General features: G+C 55.1%; 1 protein-coding gene across 9 annotated transcripts in view; it reads left to right on the top strand.

Annotated features, from left to right (window-relative positions):
• ADCY10 (adenylate cyclase 10) overlaps window positions 1-14,542 on the top strand; it is a 59,345-nt gene extending 44,803 nt beyond the window's left edge. For 6 of the 9 annotated variants that reach the window (XM_084867014.1, XM_084867007.1, XM_084867008.1 and 3 more), the window contains 8 exons: window positions 1,257-1,413; window positions 6,872-7,076; window positions 7,155-7,251; window positions 8,015-8,130; window positions 9,613-9,730; window positions 11,366-11,561; window positions 13,249-13,437; window positions 13,970-14,542. In XM_084867014.1, coding sequence (XP_084723140.1) covers window positions 1,257-1,413; window positions 6,872-7,076; window positions 7,155-7,251; window positions 8,015-8,130; window positions 9,613-9,730; window positions 11,366-11,561; window positions 13,249-13,437; window positions 13,970-14,131 — 1,240 coding nt within the window. In that variant the 3' untranslated portion in view covers window positions 14,132-14,542. Of the gene's footprint in view, window positions 1-1,256; window positions 1,414-6,871; window positions 7,077-7,154; window positions 7,252-8,014; window positions 8,131-9,612; window positions 9,731-11,365; window positions 11,562-11,835; window positions 12,179-13,248; window positions 13,438-13,969 lie in introns of those variants that run through there. The other 3 variants (XR_014793428.1, XM_084867011.1, XM_084867012.1) reach the window with 3 other exon arrangements.
• Window positions 14,543-14,850: the final 308 nt, after the last annotated feature.

Genomic DNA, 14,850 nt, shown 5'->3' on the forward strand with positions numbered 1-14,850 from the left:
CATCACTTTTGGGGGTTCAGATTCAACAGATGAATTTAGGGGGATGCATACAGACCATGGATGGCAGAATGTAATTGTTAAAATTAGGCAGTTCCTCCACTGAGCTGAGACTCAGCTGCCAAGAGCAGCATGCAGAGGAAGAAATGACATGCCGGACTGGCTTGGCTGGAGGTGGATGAGTGTGGGGCCTAGCTGTGTGACTCTGAGTCTCACCTTCTGCTTATGTAGAAGAACCTTGGTTCTTGAACCTCTCCAATCTTGAACAACTTGCTTCTCAACCCTTTCATGCTGATACCTATATGTCAGTGACATGTGTCTTGGGTGGCAGACAGGGGAGTATGAGTTAGTTTACCAATAAATCTCATGTTGTTAACATCTCAGGAAATTGTGCTGTGAAAATTTTTGTATTTTCTTGCTTTTCTTGCTGCTTATTCTTAAACTGGAGGCACAATGCATGAGATTCATGCAAGAATGGGTCTGCCTTCCCCTGGCTGCCAGCACCGCCTTCACTCGCCTGGAGCTGCCTTTCTGCTTTCCCATGCTGCCCAGAGGCCCTGAGTGGCTGGGACAGTGCTGAAGGCGCCAACACAGGCATCCCACCCTGCTCCCAGCCACTCGGCACCTGTGTCTGCAAATTAACTTTCCATTTTTGATGGGTTAATTTGCATATTCACTCATGATTGGCTGGTGGGTGTTATGAAGGTATGGTCAATTTGCATCTGTCTCTTTTATTGGTGTAGATACATACAGTAAATCTCCATGGGTTCTGAGAAGGTTAGTGACAGCAGCAGAGTGAAAGGGAAATTGTGAGAACAACGATAGAGCTTCGACATGCACTGCCTATAAGAAAGGTTAAAGTGGGGGCTCATTTAGGGTCTGGAACAGATGAATTCAATTCACATTATTTCTCATGGGGGAAAAACTCTTCGGTTTTCGAACAAATCACTTCTTGAACAGCCTTCTGGGATGAATTAGGTTTGAGAACTGAGGTTCCCTTCCGTACATGGTGGTCATCAGTATCAAGCGTGGTTAAATGACAACAGTGTGTTTTTTAAGTAGCTTCACTTAAAGACCAATGACCGGACTGCTGATTTACATAAACAATCTTAATGCTCACAAGGTTGGTATTCTAGTGCCCATTTTGCAGTGAAGAACATGTGTTCAGAACACTGATGTGCCGCTGGGAGGGGCGGCCGCAGTGAGGGGCAGAGCTGACCCTTCCTCTGTGACCCCCCACCCCGCCCGCCCTCTCGCAGGAAGAAGCGGCTGGCGGAACTGCACCAGCAGGTCACCTGCTTCTCCCTGCTGTGGAGGATCTACAGCCTGAACTACTTTTTCCACTACAAGTACTACGCCTACCTGGCGGCGCTGATGGAACTGAACACTGCCATGGAAACACAAGACAAGTTCGAGGTAGGGGGCTTTCGTGGCTGCTTCTTAAATTTCTGCATCTTATTTGGCGAGACAAGCCTGGCCCAAGCCAGCGGGGTCTCAGAGTTACGAGGACCGATCCCAGCCTCCCGCAGGCCTGCTCCGAGGCCAGTGGTTCAGCACTCTGATCCCAGGGTCCCTTACACGCCTGACGATTCTCCAGGACCTCAACATAGCTTTTATTTCTATGGGTTGTAGCTATGATATTATGATGTAAGAAACAAAAACAAAAAAATATTTTAAAAATAATGAATCCATTACATATTAACACAACATTTCCATGGGGGAGGGGGGGAATATTTCTCTAAACAAAACATTTAGTGAGAAGAGTGGCATGTGTTGATTCTGTTTGCTAAATTTTTGCAAATACCTTGATGCCTGACTTCCTGGAAGACAGGTTCTCACTCCGCTTGTTGCAGAATTTACCAGGCGACCGAAAACACACAACGGGTGCTCAGAAGATTCCGGAAAAACCCTTTATTTGCAGATGGACTAGGACGGTGACTCCGGGGAGTCGGTTTCCACAGCCTGAGCACCGAATGCGGAGGGTCTCTCCCATGTACCCCCTTGGTTTCTCTGTCTCCCCAAATGTGGACCAGGCTTCCGGACTTTTCTCGGGTTGTGCAGTCCCTCTGTGGGTTGGGGTGGGAAAAGTGAGATTTCACCCAAAGGCCTGGCCTGGGTGGTGCCAGTGACCTCCTCTCTGGCTGTTAAGTGCTTGGTGTGTCGCCCTGGCAAACTGGGAGTGTTTAGGAAAACAGATGATTGCCTAAGAAAGGGGCAGTGACTTAATGACAGACTAACAGGAATGTGCACCAGGATACCGGTGACTGGCACAGATTCAGATTGCTATCCCCCCCTTCCCCAGCTTGTCCCCTGTATTCCCCCTCAGGCTCCCGCCGTGCTCACTCACACCCCTCTCCCCTGGAAAATGCTGTGTACCTGTGAGAGAATGAGGGTGCACAAGGAAAGTGCCAAATCATGACGCACGTGTCAAAGCTTTTACCAACGCACTAATTAATAAGAGAGCTGGTAAAAGTTACCACCGGGCCCAAGGAGGATTCCATTTATGAAAGGATGCGAAACAGCTAATCAAAGGGCAATTAGTCATCGCTGTGTCCGCCTCCATTCCCATTTCCACGGGAAGGCCGCTGGCTCGGTCTCCTGCGGCATCCGGAGCTGCACAGAGACAGGGACAAGCAGAGACAGCAGTGCCGGGAGCTGGACAGGACACCCACTAAGTTCCGTGGTTGTCCCCTCCCCCATTTTGATCTTTCACTATTTTTCCCAACACAAAATGTCTTCATATTAAGAATCAGAGAGAGGATCCAAGATGGCTGCTCAGGTAGACACCTAACCGCAGCAGCACACAACAATTTCAATGGAATACAACTAAAATGTAGAGTGGACATTGCCCAGAGCTACAGGTAGTCCACTGACTGAAAATTCTACAACAAGAAGGAAAGAGAAAACCAGAAGGAAAATCAGAGGAGCTGAAAAAAGCCTAAGGTATGGAGACATGCTGCGCGCCCACACGCACGCACGCACACACGCGCGGAGAGGTCGCAGCCGGAGAGGAGGAGAGGGCTGGGTGCTGCCTGGCGTTCCCTAGCAGGAAGGAAATAAAACCCCCAGCCTGGGCTGAACCCCCGAACCAGCAGCGCTGAGCCCAGTTATGGGCCAGACCCTGGGGACCCAGGCTCCGGCAGGGGGAGACGGGGCTGTGAGGTGGAATCCCAGGGGAGCAGTGAAAAGCAGGGCCCCCGGAGTCGCGCGCACACTGCGCGCAGAGGACAGTCTGTTGACTCTGATCCTAGACTCCCCTAGCCGGAAGGAGAAAAAAAGCTCCAGACTGGAGGAACACGACGAGGAGCAGGAGCCCCTGCCGGACACCAGCCAGCCGGGCACCATCAAGGAGCTGGGCAACTGGGCCCCCAGGGGGGCGTTGTGCCCCTGAGCCTTTGACTGCTGAGCGCGGGCAACGGAGCCAAGGCCGGGGGGCTGCTTCCTGGGCGGCACCGACCCTGGCAACAGGCTGAAGCAGCGCAGGAGCCCGCGGAGAGCAAAGGGGTGCCACAGGCCAACCTGCTGAGCTCCCAGGACAAGGAGGAAGAAACCAAAGAAGTTCTCAATGTGAAGAAATCAAGTGAGAGCAAAAGATAGTAAAATTACTTAAGAAGGAGTACAAAGAAGATCTTGAGGGGTCGAGGACTAAGTCAGAACTCAACTCACCAGCCAACATTGCAACATAAATGCGTTTAAAAAAATAAAATAAAAAAAGGGGGGACAGAATATTGGAACTGTGGCAGCCAGGCCTAGAGTGGCCAGGCACAGGGCAGTGGCACCAGGGCCTGGGGCAACAGCGGCCAGGCCCCAGAGCAGCAGCAGCCAGAAACAGAGCATCAACAGCCAGCACTGGAGCAGCCAGACCTGGGGCAGTGGCAGCCAGGCCTGAGGCGGAGGCAGCCAAGCCCAGGGTGGCCAGTCCAGGAACACCCAGACCCGGAGTGGCCGGGCCCGGAGAAGCCGGGCCCAGAGCAGCCGGGTTGGGAGCAGCCAGGCCCAGAACAGCAGTAGCCAAGCCCAGAGCATCCAGGCCAGAAGCGGCCAGGCTCGGAGCAGCAGCTGCCAGGCTGGGAGAGGCCAGGCCCGGAGCAGCCGGGTCGGGTGCGGCCAGGCCCGGAGCAGCGGCTGCCAGGCTGGGAGCGGCCAGGCCCGGAGCAGCCGGGTCTGGTGCGGCCAGGCCCGGAGCAGCGGCTGCCAGGCTGGGAGCAGCCAGGCCCAGAGCAGCCGGTCGGGTGCGGCCAGGCCCGGAGCAGCAGCTTCCATGCTGGGAGCGGCCAGGCCCGGAGCAGCGGCTGCCAGGCTGGGAGTAATCGGGCCCAGAGCAGCCGGGTCGGGTGCGGCCAGGCCCGGAGCAGTGGCAGCGAAGTCCAGAGCAACTAGGTCGGGAGCGGCAGTGACCAGACCCGGAGCAGCTGGTTGTGGAACGAACCAGAGCAACAGAGGCCAGGCCCAAAGCAGCCAGGTCCGGAACAGCTCGCTCCTCGCCTGCCCCTGCCCCACGGCTGCCTCTCAGACATGGCTGGAAACTTCTGCGGGAACTTGAGGGTCTGCTGAATCAAGTGATGAAGGCTTAGATCTGGATGTGTTGAATTAGTATAGCACTGGGGTGTTGATCTGTGAGTGCCTTGGGTGGGGCCTGGATGAGGCTGGTTGACCTATTTGGAAATGTCTTTTGTGTGAAGTGTATCATTGGGCATGTGGAGGTATTATTGATATGAGAAAATGCTAAGTAACTGATTTACTATCTGAAAAGGGATTTACTATCGGGGAAAGGGAGGGAGGAAGAGACTGAACATAAACTGTGTACCTATGGATAAGGACAATGGGGGATGGGGAGGGGGCGGAGGGTGGGGTGGGAACCTGGTGGAGGGGGAAGAAATGAGTAACTTTTGTAATAATATGAGCAATAAAGATTGATTTAAAAAAAAAAAATAAGAATCAGCTTTGACCTCTGTGTGTCCTCCCCAAAAGAGTCTCAGGGACCACACAGGGAGAAGCCCTAGTCTGGATCCAACCTGGCAAGTCCTTGATTAGATGAAAAAAACTCCAAGTCACATGATCAAGAAACGATTAAGCTCAATGGTTAGGGCATCGGCCCACTGACTGAAGGGTCTTGAGTTCCATTCCTGATCAAGGGCATGAACCGCAGTTGCAGGTTTGATCCCTTCCCACATGCACCTGTCATAACACATAACTGGTGTGTGAGGGAAGCAACCAATTGATGTGTCTCTCTCATATAGGTTTCTCTCTCCCTGCCCACCTCCTCCTCCTTCACTCTCGATAAAAAAAATAAATAAATAAAATAAATAAATAAATAAATAAATAAAATGGAAAAAATATCCTTGGGTGAAGACTAAAAGATAACTGATTAAGCTAAACCTAGCTCATCTAATCAAAGAGACCCAGCTCCTTTATAAAAGCACATCAAGTCTGGGCTCCGGAAGCCATCATTCCTTCTCGGAGCAGTCAGTTGTTGAGTGAAATGCATGTGGGATGACTAAGTTCCACCATTCGTTCTTTCAGGAGGCCAGCGTAGGCAAGAAGGTCTAAGGCCCATCGGACTGGGCCTCTGCCTGTGTCCTGCCATCCTCTCCTAGCTCCCCGGCCCCTGAGGGCTGCTCAGACATCTAAGCTCAGCCGTCTAAGGGTCCCTGCACTGGTTGTCTCCTTGGCCCGGAGTGCTCATCCTGGGACCTCGGCTGGGCTCCCACTTTGCAGCTGGAAGGTCGCCTCCTCAGTGAAGCCTTCCTTGATCCCCTCACCCCTTCGCTGTCCAGCCTGGCCCCCTCTTTTAGTGGCTCATTCCTGCCTGACGTTCTCTTTCACTCCGTAGTCAGTGTGTGGCCTGCGTGCCCCCCGCCGGTGTGTCTGCTCCGTGAGAGAGCCGGTGCCTTGCTGTTGTCTCGTTCAGTACCGAGCTCCGAGGACGGTGTCTGGCACCTACCTAATCGTGCCCAACAAGTACTTACGGAATGAAATGCTTTACTTCTCCGGCAATTCTGGGGCTTTCTCTTAAAAACGTGGTGGCGTTGGGGGGCCGTGGAGGGTAAGATGGAAAACTGGATCAGCGGACGCTGTGACGGAGATGGCTGTGCCTGAGGGCAGGCGGCTGGGGACGCTCCCCGTGTCCACACGCCGGGGAGGCGGCCAGGGCACGGCCCAGGAGAGGAGAGCGTGAGCTCAGCTTCCAGGACCCCCTGCCTGGGTGTGACCACCTGCGAGCCGCGCCTCCGGGCGGGGCATTTTCCCGGCACGTGAAGCAGGTGGACTGTGTTCTCTTGGCCCCAGTCCAGGCAGCCCCTGGCTTCACTGCAGTTTGGACTTCTCATTGCCCAGCAGCCCTCTCTCACCCACCACCACTTCCGGCCACCCTGCCCTGCTGTCAGCGCCTTTGGAAACATGCTCTCAGAGAGCAAACCAGCCTTTCCTTCTTACTAAGTTACAAAAATGAGACGTGCCTGTCCTAACACATTAGACACTGCAGACATGCATAACGTGGAAAGTAAAGTCGCTCTTCTCTCTCTTCTCCATTGTCCAGCCCCAACAAGGGGTGATTACTGTTTACACGTGGGGGTGAGTCCTTGGGGCTCTTTACCATGTGACCACAACAGCCACCCAATATAAGCCATTGCTTTTATTTTTACACAGAAATTGAACTTCTTGTTTAAGGCCTCTATGGCAAGAGGGGCCATCAAGCTTGTCCTGGGTGGTTTGGGGGAGAGGTGGCAGAAACCCAGTTTAATTTCTGTACCAAAGCCCGGGGCGTGGCCAGGTGGCCAGTTCCATTCTCCAGCAGATATTGGGCAGCTTCTCCCCGCTGCCTGCGCGGGCTCCATCTCGGTCCTGCCCTTCTCTCCCCCATCTGCCATTTCAGATCATCAAGGCCTACCTGGACTACTCGCTGCTCGAACAGCTGGTCAGCCAGAACAGCACGTGGCTCAAATACGAAATCATGGCCATGGAGATGGTCTTCAGCATACCCCTGAAAGCCGAGGGCATTGAGATCATGGCGTACTTGGCCGACACACTGGGCTACAACAAGTTCTTAATGGGTCATTTGGACTTGGCCATTGACTTCGGTAAGGGCTGGCTGAGCCGGACGGGACACGCAGGTATAAGTAACACCCGGAAATCTACTGAAATTGATTTCTCCTCAGGCTCTCGGGCCCAGAAGATATGGGGACTGCTCCGGAATCCCTACAAACAATACAAGGTGTTCTGCTGGCTCTGTAAAAGTCTTTGCCTGAAAATCAGGTATTTCTCTTTTTCTTTTTTTTAATATATTTTATTGATTTTTTTTTTTTTTTTTTTTTTTTTTTTTTTTTTTTACAGAGAGGAAGGGAGAAGGGATAGAGAGTTAGAAACGTCGATGAGAGAGAAACATCAATCAGCTGCCTCCTGCACACCCCCTATTGAGGATGTGCCCACAACCCAGGTACATGCCCTTGACCAGAATCGAACCTGGGACCCTTGAGTCCGCAGGTCGACGCTCTATCCACTGAGCCAAACCGGCCAGGGCCAGGTATTTATCTTAAAGCATTTTCCAAAATTAGGGGGAGGAAGCCATAGTGATTGAGTGTTCTGGGCTCACTCCCCTGGCCCTCAGGTGGGTTGGGAGGAAGCTGTACAGAAAGATGATGACGCGGATCATCGTCATCCTTTAGAAACCAGTGCTCTTTCCCAGAATTCTTCCACACTTAGCTCCTCTCTCCTCTCTGGCCAGTGACCAGAGGAGGACCAGATGGCCATCCCCACGGTGGGCATCAGAGGGAGGGAACAGGAAAAGCCGCCTGGGAGAAGCAGTGCCCAGAGACTAGCAGCCAGGACCAGAGCCCCGAGGGGGCCTGAGCCCGGCCACCCCAATGGGGAGGTCCACGGAAGCACAATTTGAACGAGGAGTCGACTGGAGATTTAGGGGTTTGAAGCTTTAGGGTTGCATTTGGTCCTGAAGTACCGGGCAGGACTGAGACTGGGCCAGCACCGGCCTTGATTCTCTTCTCCCTGAATCTGACCTCAGGCACAAGCAGCTGATCCAGATGCTGGGGTGGCTGTGGGACATCTCCGTGGCAGAAGAGAACATCATCAGCAAGGCCTTCTTCTACTTCATGTGCCTGGACACCATGCTTTATTCTGGTGAGCCCGGCTTCGGGGTCTTTAAGGGACTTGGGGGGGGGGGTGACACTCATGTTGGAGTGTGTGGCAGCCGTCAGGGCTGGGGCTACGGGTCACTTTCTGGCCGGAAAAAGGAGAGGCCGGTGTTAGGGGGTGAGGGCCGTCTGGAAGGTGCAAGGATTGCGAGGCCAGCAAGGAAAAGAATTCAGTCTGGAGGACCCTGTCGGCCATAAGCTGCCAGTTAGTGTCCCATCAATTCACACAAGTGACAGTGTCACTTTGTGTCCTTAAATGAGGCATTTTAATTACTCAGGACATAAGGAGTAATGCCAGGTTGAGAATGAAGGTAGGATTGCTGATGGTGGGAGTTCCGGGTCACTGGCAGCTGCTGGTGATTTGGAAAACAAATCCGCTAACCTCCAGGTTCCCTCGCGTGGGCAGCACTCAGGGCACATGTTAAATCCGAGGGCCCCTGGGTTGGGCCTCCTCACCGGGTTTGGAAGGGGCAGCAAATGCTGCTGCGGACGGGAAGGGTGGGTGGGAGACAGGCAGTCCCAGGCGGCACTCGGCCAGCATCTTGGGCTCAAGCAGGGAGAGCTGGTTTGTACCCCGCTCCTGCCTGGTCAGCCGTGTGGAAGTGAATCGTGTCTACCCACACATCCACGAAAGCTGGGCATGGCCACCACGGGCAGAACAGCGATGTGGCTGTGGCAATCCACAGGTGTCTCTGTGTCAGGCCACTCTGAAGCCTTCTATTGATCTTGGGTATCCTATCTAATAAAGAGGGTATATGCAAATTAATCATCACTCCATAACAAAATGGCTGTGCCAACAGCGGAGGCTGATTCCTGTAATGAGCCTTAAGGAGCAATCAGCAGGGACCTGAGGCTGCACTCCCCACCTGGTGACAGGGAACCTCAGCCCATGCCTCCTGCCCCAGTGCCAGGCTGGGAGACCTCAGGCTGTGCCCCCCCTCCCCCCCACCATGCAGGGCTTGACAGTGGACCTCAAGGTGCACCCCCTGGCCCAGGCTGGGGAGCCTCAGGCCACACTCCCCACCCCAGAGTCAGACCAGGTGACCTGAGGCCAAACCCCCCACATGGTGGGGCTTGACAGGGGTGGGGCTGGCCAGGTCTGGGTCTCACGTGATTTCAAGGTGCATGTGGGTGGGCGGGGACTTGACTCTGGTTCCCATGGTGAGCCCCCGACTCGGACAGGAGGGAGATTTTCATATACATTTTACTAATTTTCTTTCATCTCTGACACTTCTATTATAGAGAAAGGGCAAATAGCAATATTTAAATATTTCCTCTAATTCCCTTTTAATGTGCGTGAATTTTGTGCACCGGGTCACTAGCGATTTATAAACACTCCAGTCCCCCCCCCAGCCCCCCCCCCCCCCCCCCAGATTCACAAAGTAACCGGAGGTTCGACCTCTCTCCACAGTGGGAAGTTCGCTGAGAGCCACCTTCCCTCAGCAAAGCTCTCCCGTCTCCCTCCCAGGGTTTGTTTACAGGACCTTCAACGAGTGTATGGACTTCATCCAGGAAAACGAGGACAACAGGATCCTCAAGTTCCAGAGCGGGATCCTCCTGGCCCTGCACTCGTGTGTGGCGATCTGGTAACCGTGGGCTGCCTGTCCTTCAACCCCCAACCCTGAACCCATTCAGCCCCACAGGAGAGTTCTTTTGAGATTTATTTTTTTTTTAAGTGAAAGTATTTATAAATCATCCCTGAGACAGATGGAAGGCATCAGGGGCCTGACCCGAGACACCAGGGAATCGCCTGCTAGTTTGCGCCCCTCCCCCAAGACGGGGAGAGACGCTGCCTAAGGCGTAGGCACGGCAACCGCATCGCCTGTGCCGGGTCACGCTGCGGAGCTCTGGAGACCAGGGGAGAGAACACGTGCCCCCGAGGAGGGCTGAGGTTGAGGGAGACTAATAAAGAGCAACACTTGCCCCTCCCGAGATCTGACCGTGCAGACAGCCGTTGCTGGTGGAGCTGGTGTTGGAGGGTGTGGCCGATAGCTGCCAGCGCGGGCCTCGTGTGGGGCTCCGCGGTGGGCAGTTCTTGGGAGCTACAGCGTCGCCCACGGAGGCGGAGGGAAGAGCATGTCCCTGCTGGCTGTGGGCATCGCTGGCTCTCAAGGTGGAGGGGAGGGTACTGAGCTCTGCCTGCCTAACTCTTCTCCCAGAGTCTGCCACCCACCACGTCACTCCTGGTCATCGGAGGAGGGAGGCCAGGAAGGGGCAAGGAGCTGTGTGCCAGGGAGGGCCGCCACGTCAGGGCCAGGTCAGGGGTGAGGGAGAAGCATCCTGCCCAAAGTGTGGGCTTGGTCCTTTGCCCCGTTCAGTGTCTAACTCAGCAAGCCTGCAGCCGTGGCCTTGGCTTCAGGGCAGCAGACCAGTAAGGCTCAGAGCTCTTCATGGAACTTCTTCCCTCGCTGTCCCCAAGGCTGGCAGTCACTCCCGCTCCACTTCCCATCTCAAATCACACGTGCAGCCGTGTTGCCGGGTATTCAGAGATGCCGGGGGAGAGGTCAGGTGACAATGTGGAGACATTGCTGTGCAAAGGGCCACAAACTAGAGCTGTTCCGAATGTGAACAGCGGTCTCCTCTTATCAGAATGCCTGGGGAGAAGTTAAAGCCCCCGAAGGAATCACCCTGCCAATAAAAGTCCCAAGAGATTAAAGTTCAAAGTCAAATTAACTTGCCAGCGTGAGTTCAAGTTCAAGGAGTCTAGAGTCCAAAGGTTGCCCTAATTTATTACTCTACTCTGCAAAGCTCTTTCAACAGCTGCGGTCTCAGCATCCCCCGGAGAGCTTCTCACACGGATCCCGGTCCGTCCCCCGTCTGCTTGACGCAGATCTGAATTGGACCAGAAAGCCAGCATTTCTGTGGCGCATCCACCTGACCTTGATGGTGCCAGTGTGTGGCCCACACTTTGGGCAGCACTGGCTCAGGCCACCTCTCTGTCTTCAAGCCCCGGAAGTTACAGCTCCACGTGTCTGATCGGCTTCACTTGTTAGAGTCCAAAGAGTTAAATGGACGGTGGTTAGTAAGACCAGAGTGTTCCCAAGGATTCTATTCATCTCACACCATCAAAACATCCTAGTCTCCCCTTGTCCATACCACATAGCCCCCCCCGGTGGGCTCCCAGAAGCCCACGTGCTGGGCCCGCCTCGGGCGGCCAGTGTGAGCCCTGCGCCCACGCCACGGCTGACCCGCCCTTCCCCTGTCTTTCTGCGGCGGCGCAGGTATGCCAGACTCCAGCAGTGGGACGAGTTTCAGATCTTTTTCAATAAGACCAAAAACCTGGTGCCAAGAAGGACGCCCACGGCTCTTTACCTCCAAGGGATCTGCAGGTACCTGGAGGCCCAGGCCCTGCACCTCCAGAAGCAGATGGAAGGGCAGTGGGAGTCCGCGCAGGACAGCGGCGTGGAGCTGCTCAAGGTGAGGCTGCCGCTGGGCTCCGGGTGGGTTCTGTCTCCTCCGGGGACCGCGGCTCCCGCACCTCCATACTGCAAGCAGCCCCCCCAGCTTTCTAGGGAGCGCTCCGGCCAAACGCCTGCCTGTCTTCATGCCATCTGTCCCAGCAGTGCCTAAGCAAATGCTCATTCACTCTTCAACAACCATGGGTTACCTTGGAGAGGGCACCTTTACACACGGGGACATTTCATATTTTAAAAATCCGAATTTCTGATCCTTCTTTTAAAACCTGGAGTAGATGGCAGCCTGAGGCCCTCCGTCCTGAAGGGCAGCAGTTGGCTGGACCTGACAGGTGACCCTCAGGGCACACTCTCTCCGGGGGGAGGTGGCCCCGCTGCTGCTCAGCGACATCAGCCTGCTTACCTGCGTCACTTCCTGGCTCCTGTCAGTATGCAAACCCATGAGCCCTGATGCAGAGGAACCACGTCCCTGAGAAATGTTCATAGCAGGATGCGAAGTGAGAAAAACAGTGTTACCCTGCCACTTGATTAGTATGATCCTAACTGTGGTGGGTGTAAGTGTGTGTGTGTGTGTGTGAGCGAGTTTGTGAGTGTGTGAGCCTGTGTGAGAGTGGTTGTGTGTGTGTGAACGTGTGTGCGTATTTGAGTGTAAGCATATGTGTGTGTGTGTGAGCCTGTTTGTGAGTGTGTGAGCCTGTGTGAGAGTGGTTGTGTGTGTGAGAGAGCATACATGTGAGAGTGAGTGTGTGTGTAGCGTGTTTGTGAGTGTGTGAGCCTGTGTGAGAGTGGTTGTGTGAATGTGTGTGTGAGTAAGCATATGTGTGAGTGTGTGTGTGAGCCTGTTTGTGAGTGTGTGAGTGTGTGAGTGAGCATATGTGTGTGTGTGAGCCTGTTTGTGAGTGTGTGAGCCTGTGTGAGAGTGTGAGTGAGCATAAGTGTGAGTGCGAGTGTGTGTGTGTGTGTGTGTGTGTGTGTGTGTGAGAGAGAGAGAGAATAACAAAATAGAAAGTGTGAACCCAAATTATTTCCTTCTGTGCCAGGGTTATGGGTGATTCTTACATTTTCTGCTCTTCTTTTCCTTTCCCACGGAAACCTTAAAACCATGGACTTCTATTGCTTTGTAATCAAAAGAAGCCCTATTTTTACACAGCAGATGTGGGGAGGGCTGGTGCACTGCGAGGCCACCCTGTGCCGGGGCGGACCGGCGTGCACACCTGGGCTCGGGAGGAGCCGGGAGCAGCTGGAGGCGGATGGGGGAGACCTGCTTGCAGGCCCAGTAGCCATCGCACACACAGGAGCGGCAGAGCGCGCAGTTCCCCTGGCGCGGCAGCCAACACAGAGCGGCCCCGCTGGCTGCTCAGAACGTGCTTTTAGGCCAAGTCAGACAGTGACATCGGCGTTGGTGTGCACTGGGAGGCCGAGGGCCACTGCCTTCCCGGCGGGGGGCGAAGGGCCCTGAGCCTGCGAGCACCCAGTGGGCTCTGCTCAGGGTCCCTTGGAGTCCACCCACTCCGCACTCTGGGCCTGGGCAGACCCCCCGCCCTGCGTCTCACCTCCACCCTGTCCCAGGTCGGTCTCGGCGGCGTGTTTTCCTTGATGGCTCTGTAAACAGACATGTCCCCAAATCCTCTGTGGAGGGAAGGCTGCAGCCCAGGGCCGCTCGGGGCCCTCACACGCTGGCTCTTCCTCAGAACCTGGAGAGCACGGTGGCTCAGAACATCACGGGCCCCATCTTCCTGCCGAGGCTGTACCACCTGATGGCCTACGTGTGCATCCTCATGGGCGACGGGCAGAACTGCGACCTCTTCCTGAACACGGCCCTGCAGCTCGCCGAGAACCACGGGAACATGCTGGAGATGTGCTGGCTGAGCCTGAACAAGGTGCGCGCGGCCGCAGCAGGCGGGGTGTGTGTGTGTGTGTGTGTGTGTGTGTGTGTGTGGACGCTCGCCCTTCTGAGACGCCGGAGGCTGAGCGCTGAGGTGTGGAGGGTGTGGGAGGCCTCGGGAGACTTGCTGGGAGGGGTGACACGTCCACAGCTCAGGCATGTGCACCTCCTCTTCCCTCCAGCTCCCACGGGCCCTCTCCGCTCCAGAGCCCTTGAGCCAGACCGAGGCCCCCCTCCCGTGGCCCTCGCCGCTTTACAGTTTGCGTTACATCTGAGTGCATCTCTCTTCTCCCCCTGAGCAGCAGGGACCGCACTCAGCACCCAGCACAGTGCCTTCTGCCCGGGTCAGAGGGATGACGAATGGGAGTGCCCGTAGCCATGTTTGTTTACAGTCACGTGTCAGCAGTTTGGGCAGAAACATTCATTCTTCATGGCTCCACATGGTTTCCAAAGCCCGGAGACCTCTGGGCCCGGATCTCACTGGCCAGCCAGCACCGACCGGGCCTGTGTTCTCTCTGCCCCTCCAGGAATGGTGGTACTCCAACTCCGACCTGAACAGGGACCAGTGGCTGCACACCGTCATGAACCTCCCCACGTGGGAATGCATCTTATCCGGCAAGGTCAAGGTGCAGGACATTCAGAAAAACAAGTTCCTCATGAAGGTGAACATCCTGGACAATCCTTTCTAACGTCTCCTGAGAGAGGAGATTTTAGTGAGTCGTCCATCGCCACCTTCCTCTGGCCAGCGCCTCCAGCCCCTCACTCCCTCTCCTGTGCCCAGAGCCAGGTCTGGTGGCCTCCTCCGCCCGGGGCCCCCCTGGGCCGCGGGCAGTGCCCCCTCCCCCGCTGCACACCCAATGGCCTGCGCCCCTCCCGCCGTGTCCCCCCCCCACCCCCCGGCTGCTCCCGCCCGTGTGGGACTAGCACACGGGGAGACAGCAACACTGAGATGGAACATGTTGTAACAGATGCGTTTCTAGTTAACCTATTAAACCAAGCATGTTGCCGGGACCGGTTTGGCTCAATGGATAGAGTGTCGGCTTGGGGACTGAAGGGCCCTGGGTTCGATTCCGGTCAAGGGCATGTACCTGGGTTGCGGGCATATCCCCAGTAGGGGGTGTGCAAATGGCAGCTGATCGATGACTCTCTCTCATTGATGTTTCGAATTCTCTATCTCTCTCCCTTCCACTCTGCACAAAAATCAATAAAATATATTAAAAAAATAATGATAAAAAAAAATAAACCAAGCATGTTTATTTGTAAATGCCCAGCTGTCCAGTCTGTGGAGGTGCACAGGTTTGCACACAGCACTTTCCCGTCACGGTCTGCGAGGGCAGGACTGGAGGAGACGATGTCGCAGAGCCTGGCGGCCGCTCCCAAAACCCCTGACCACCTGCCCCACCGACTC

Source organism: Pipistrellus hanaki, assembly GCF_964339955.1.
Source record: "Pipistrellus hanaki genome assembly, chromosome: 18".
Classification (NCBI taxonomy): domain Eukaryota; kingdom Metazoa; phylum Chordata; class Mammalia; order Chiroptera; family Vespertilionidae; genus Pipistrellus; species Pipistrellus hanaki.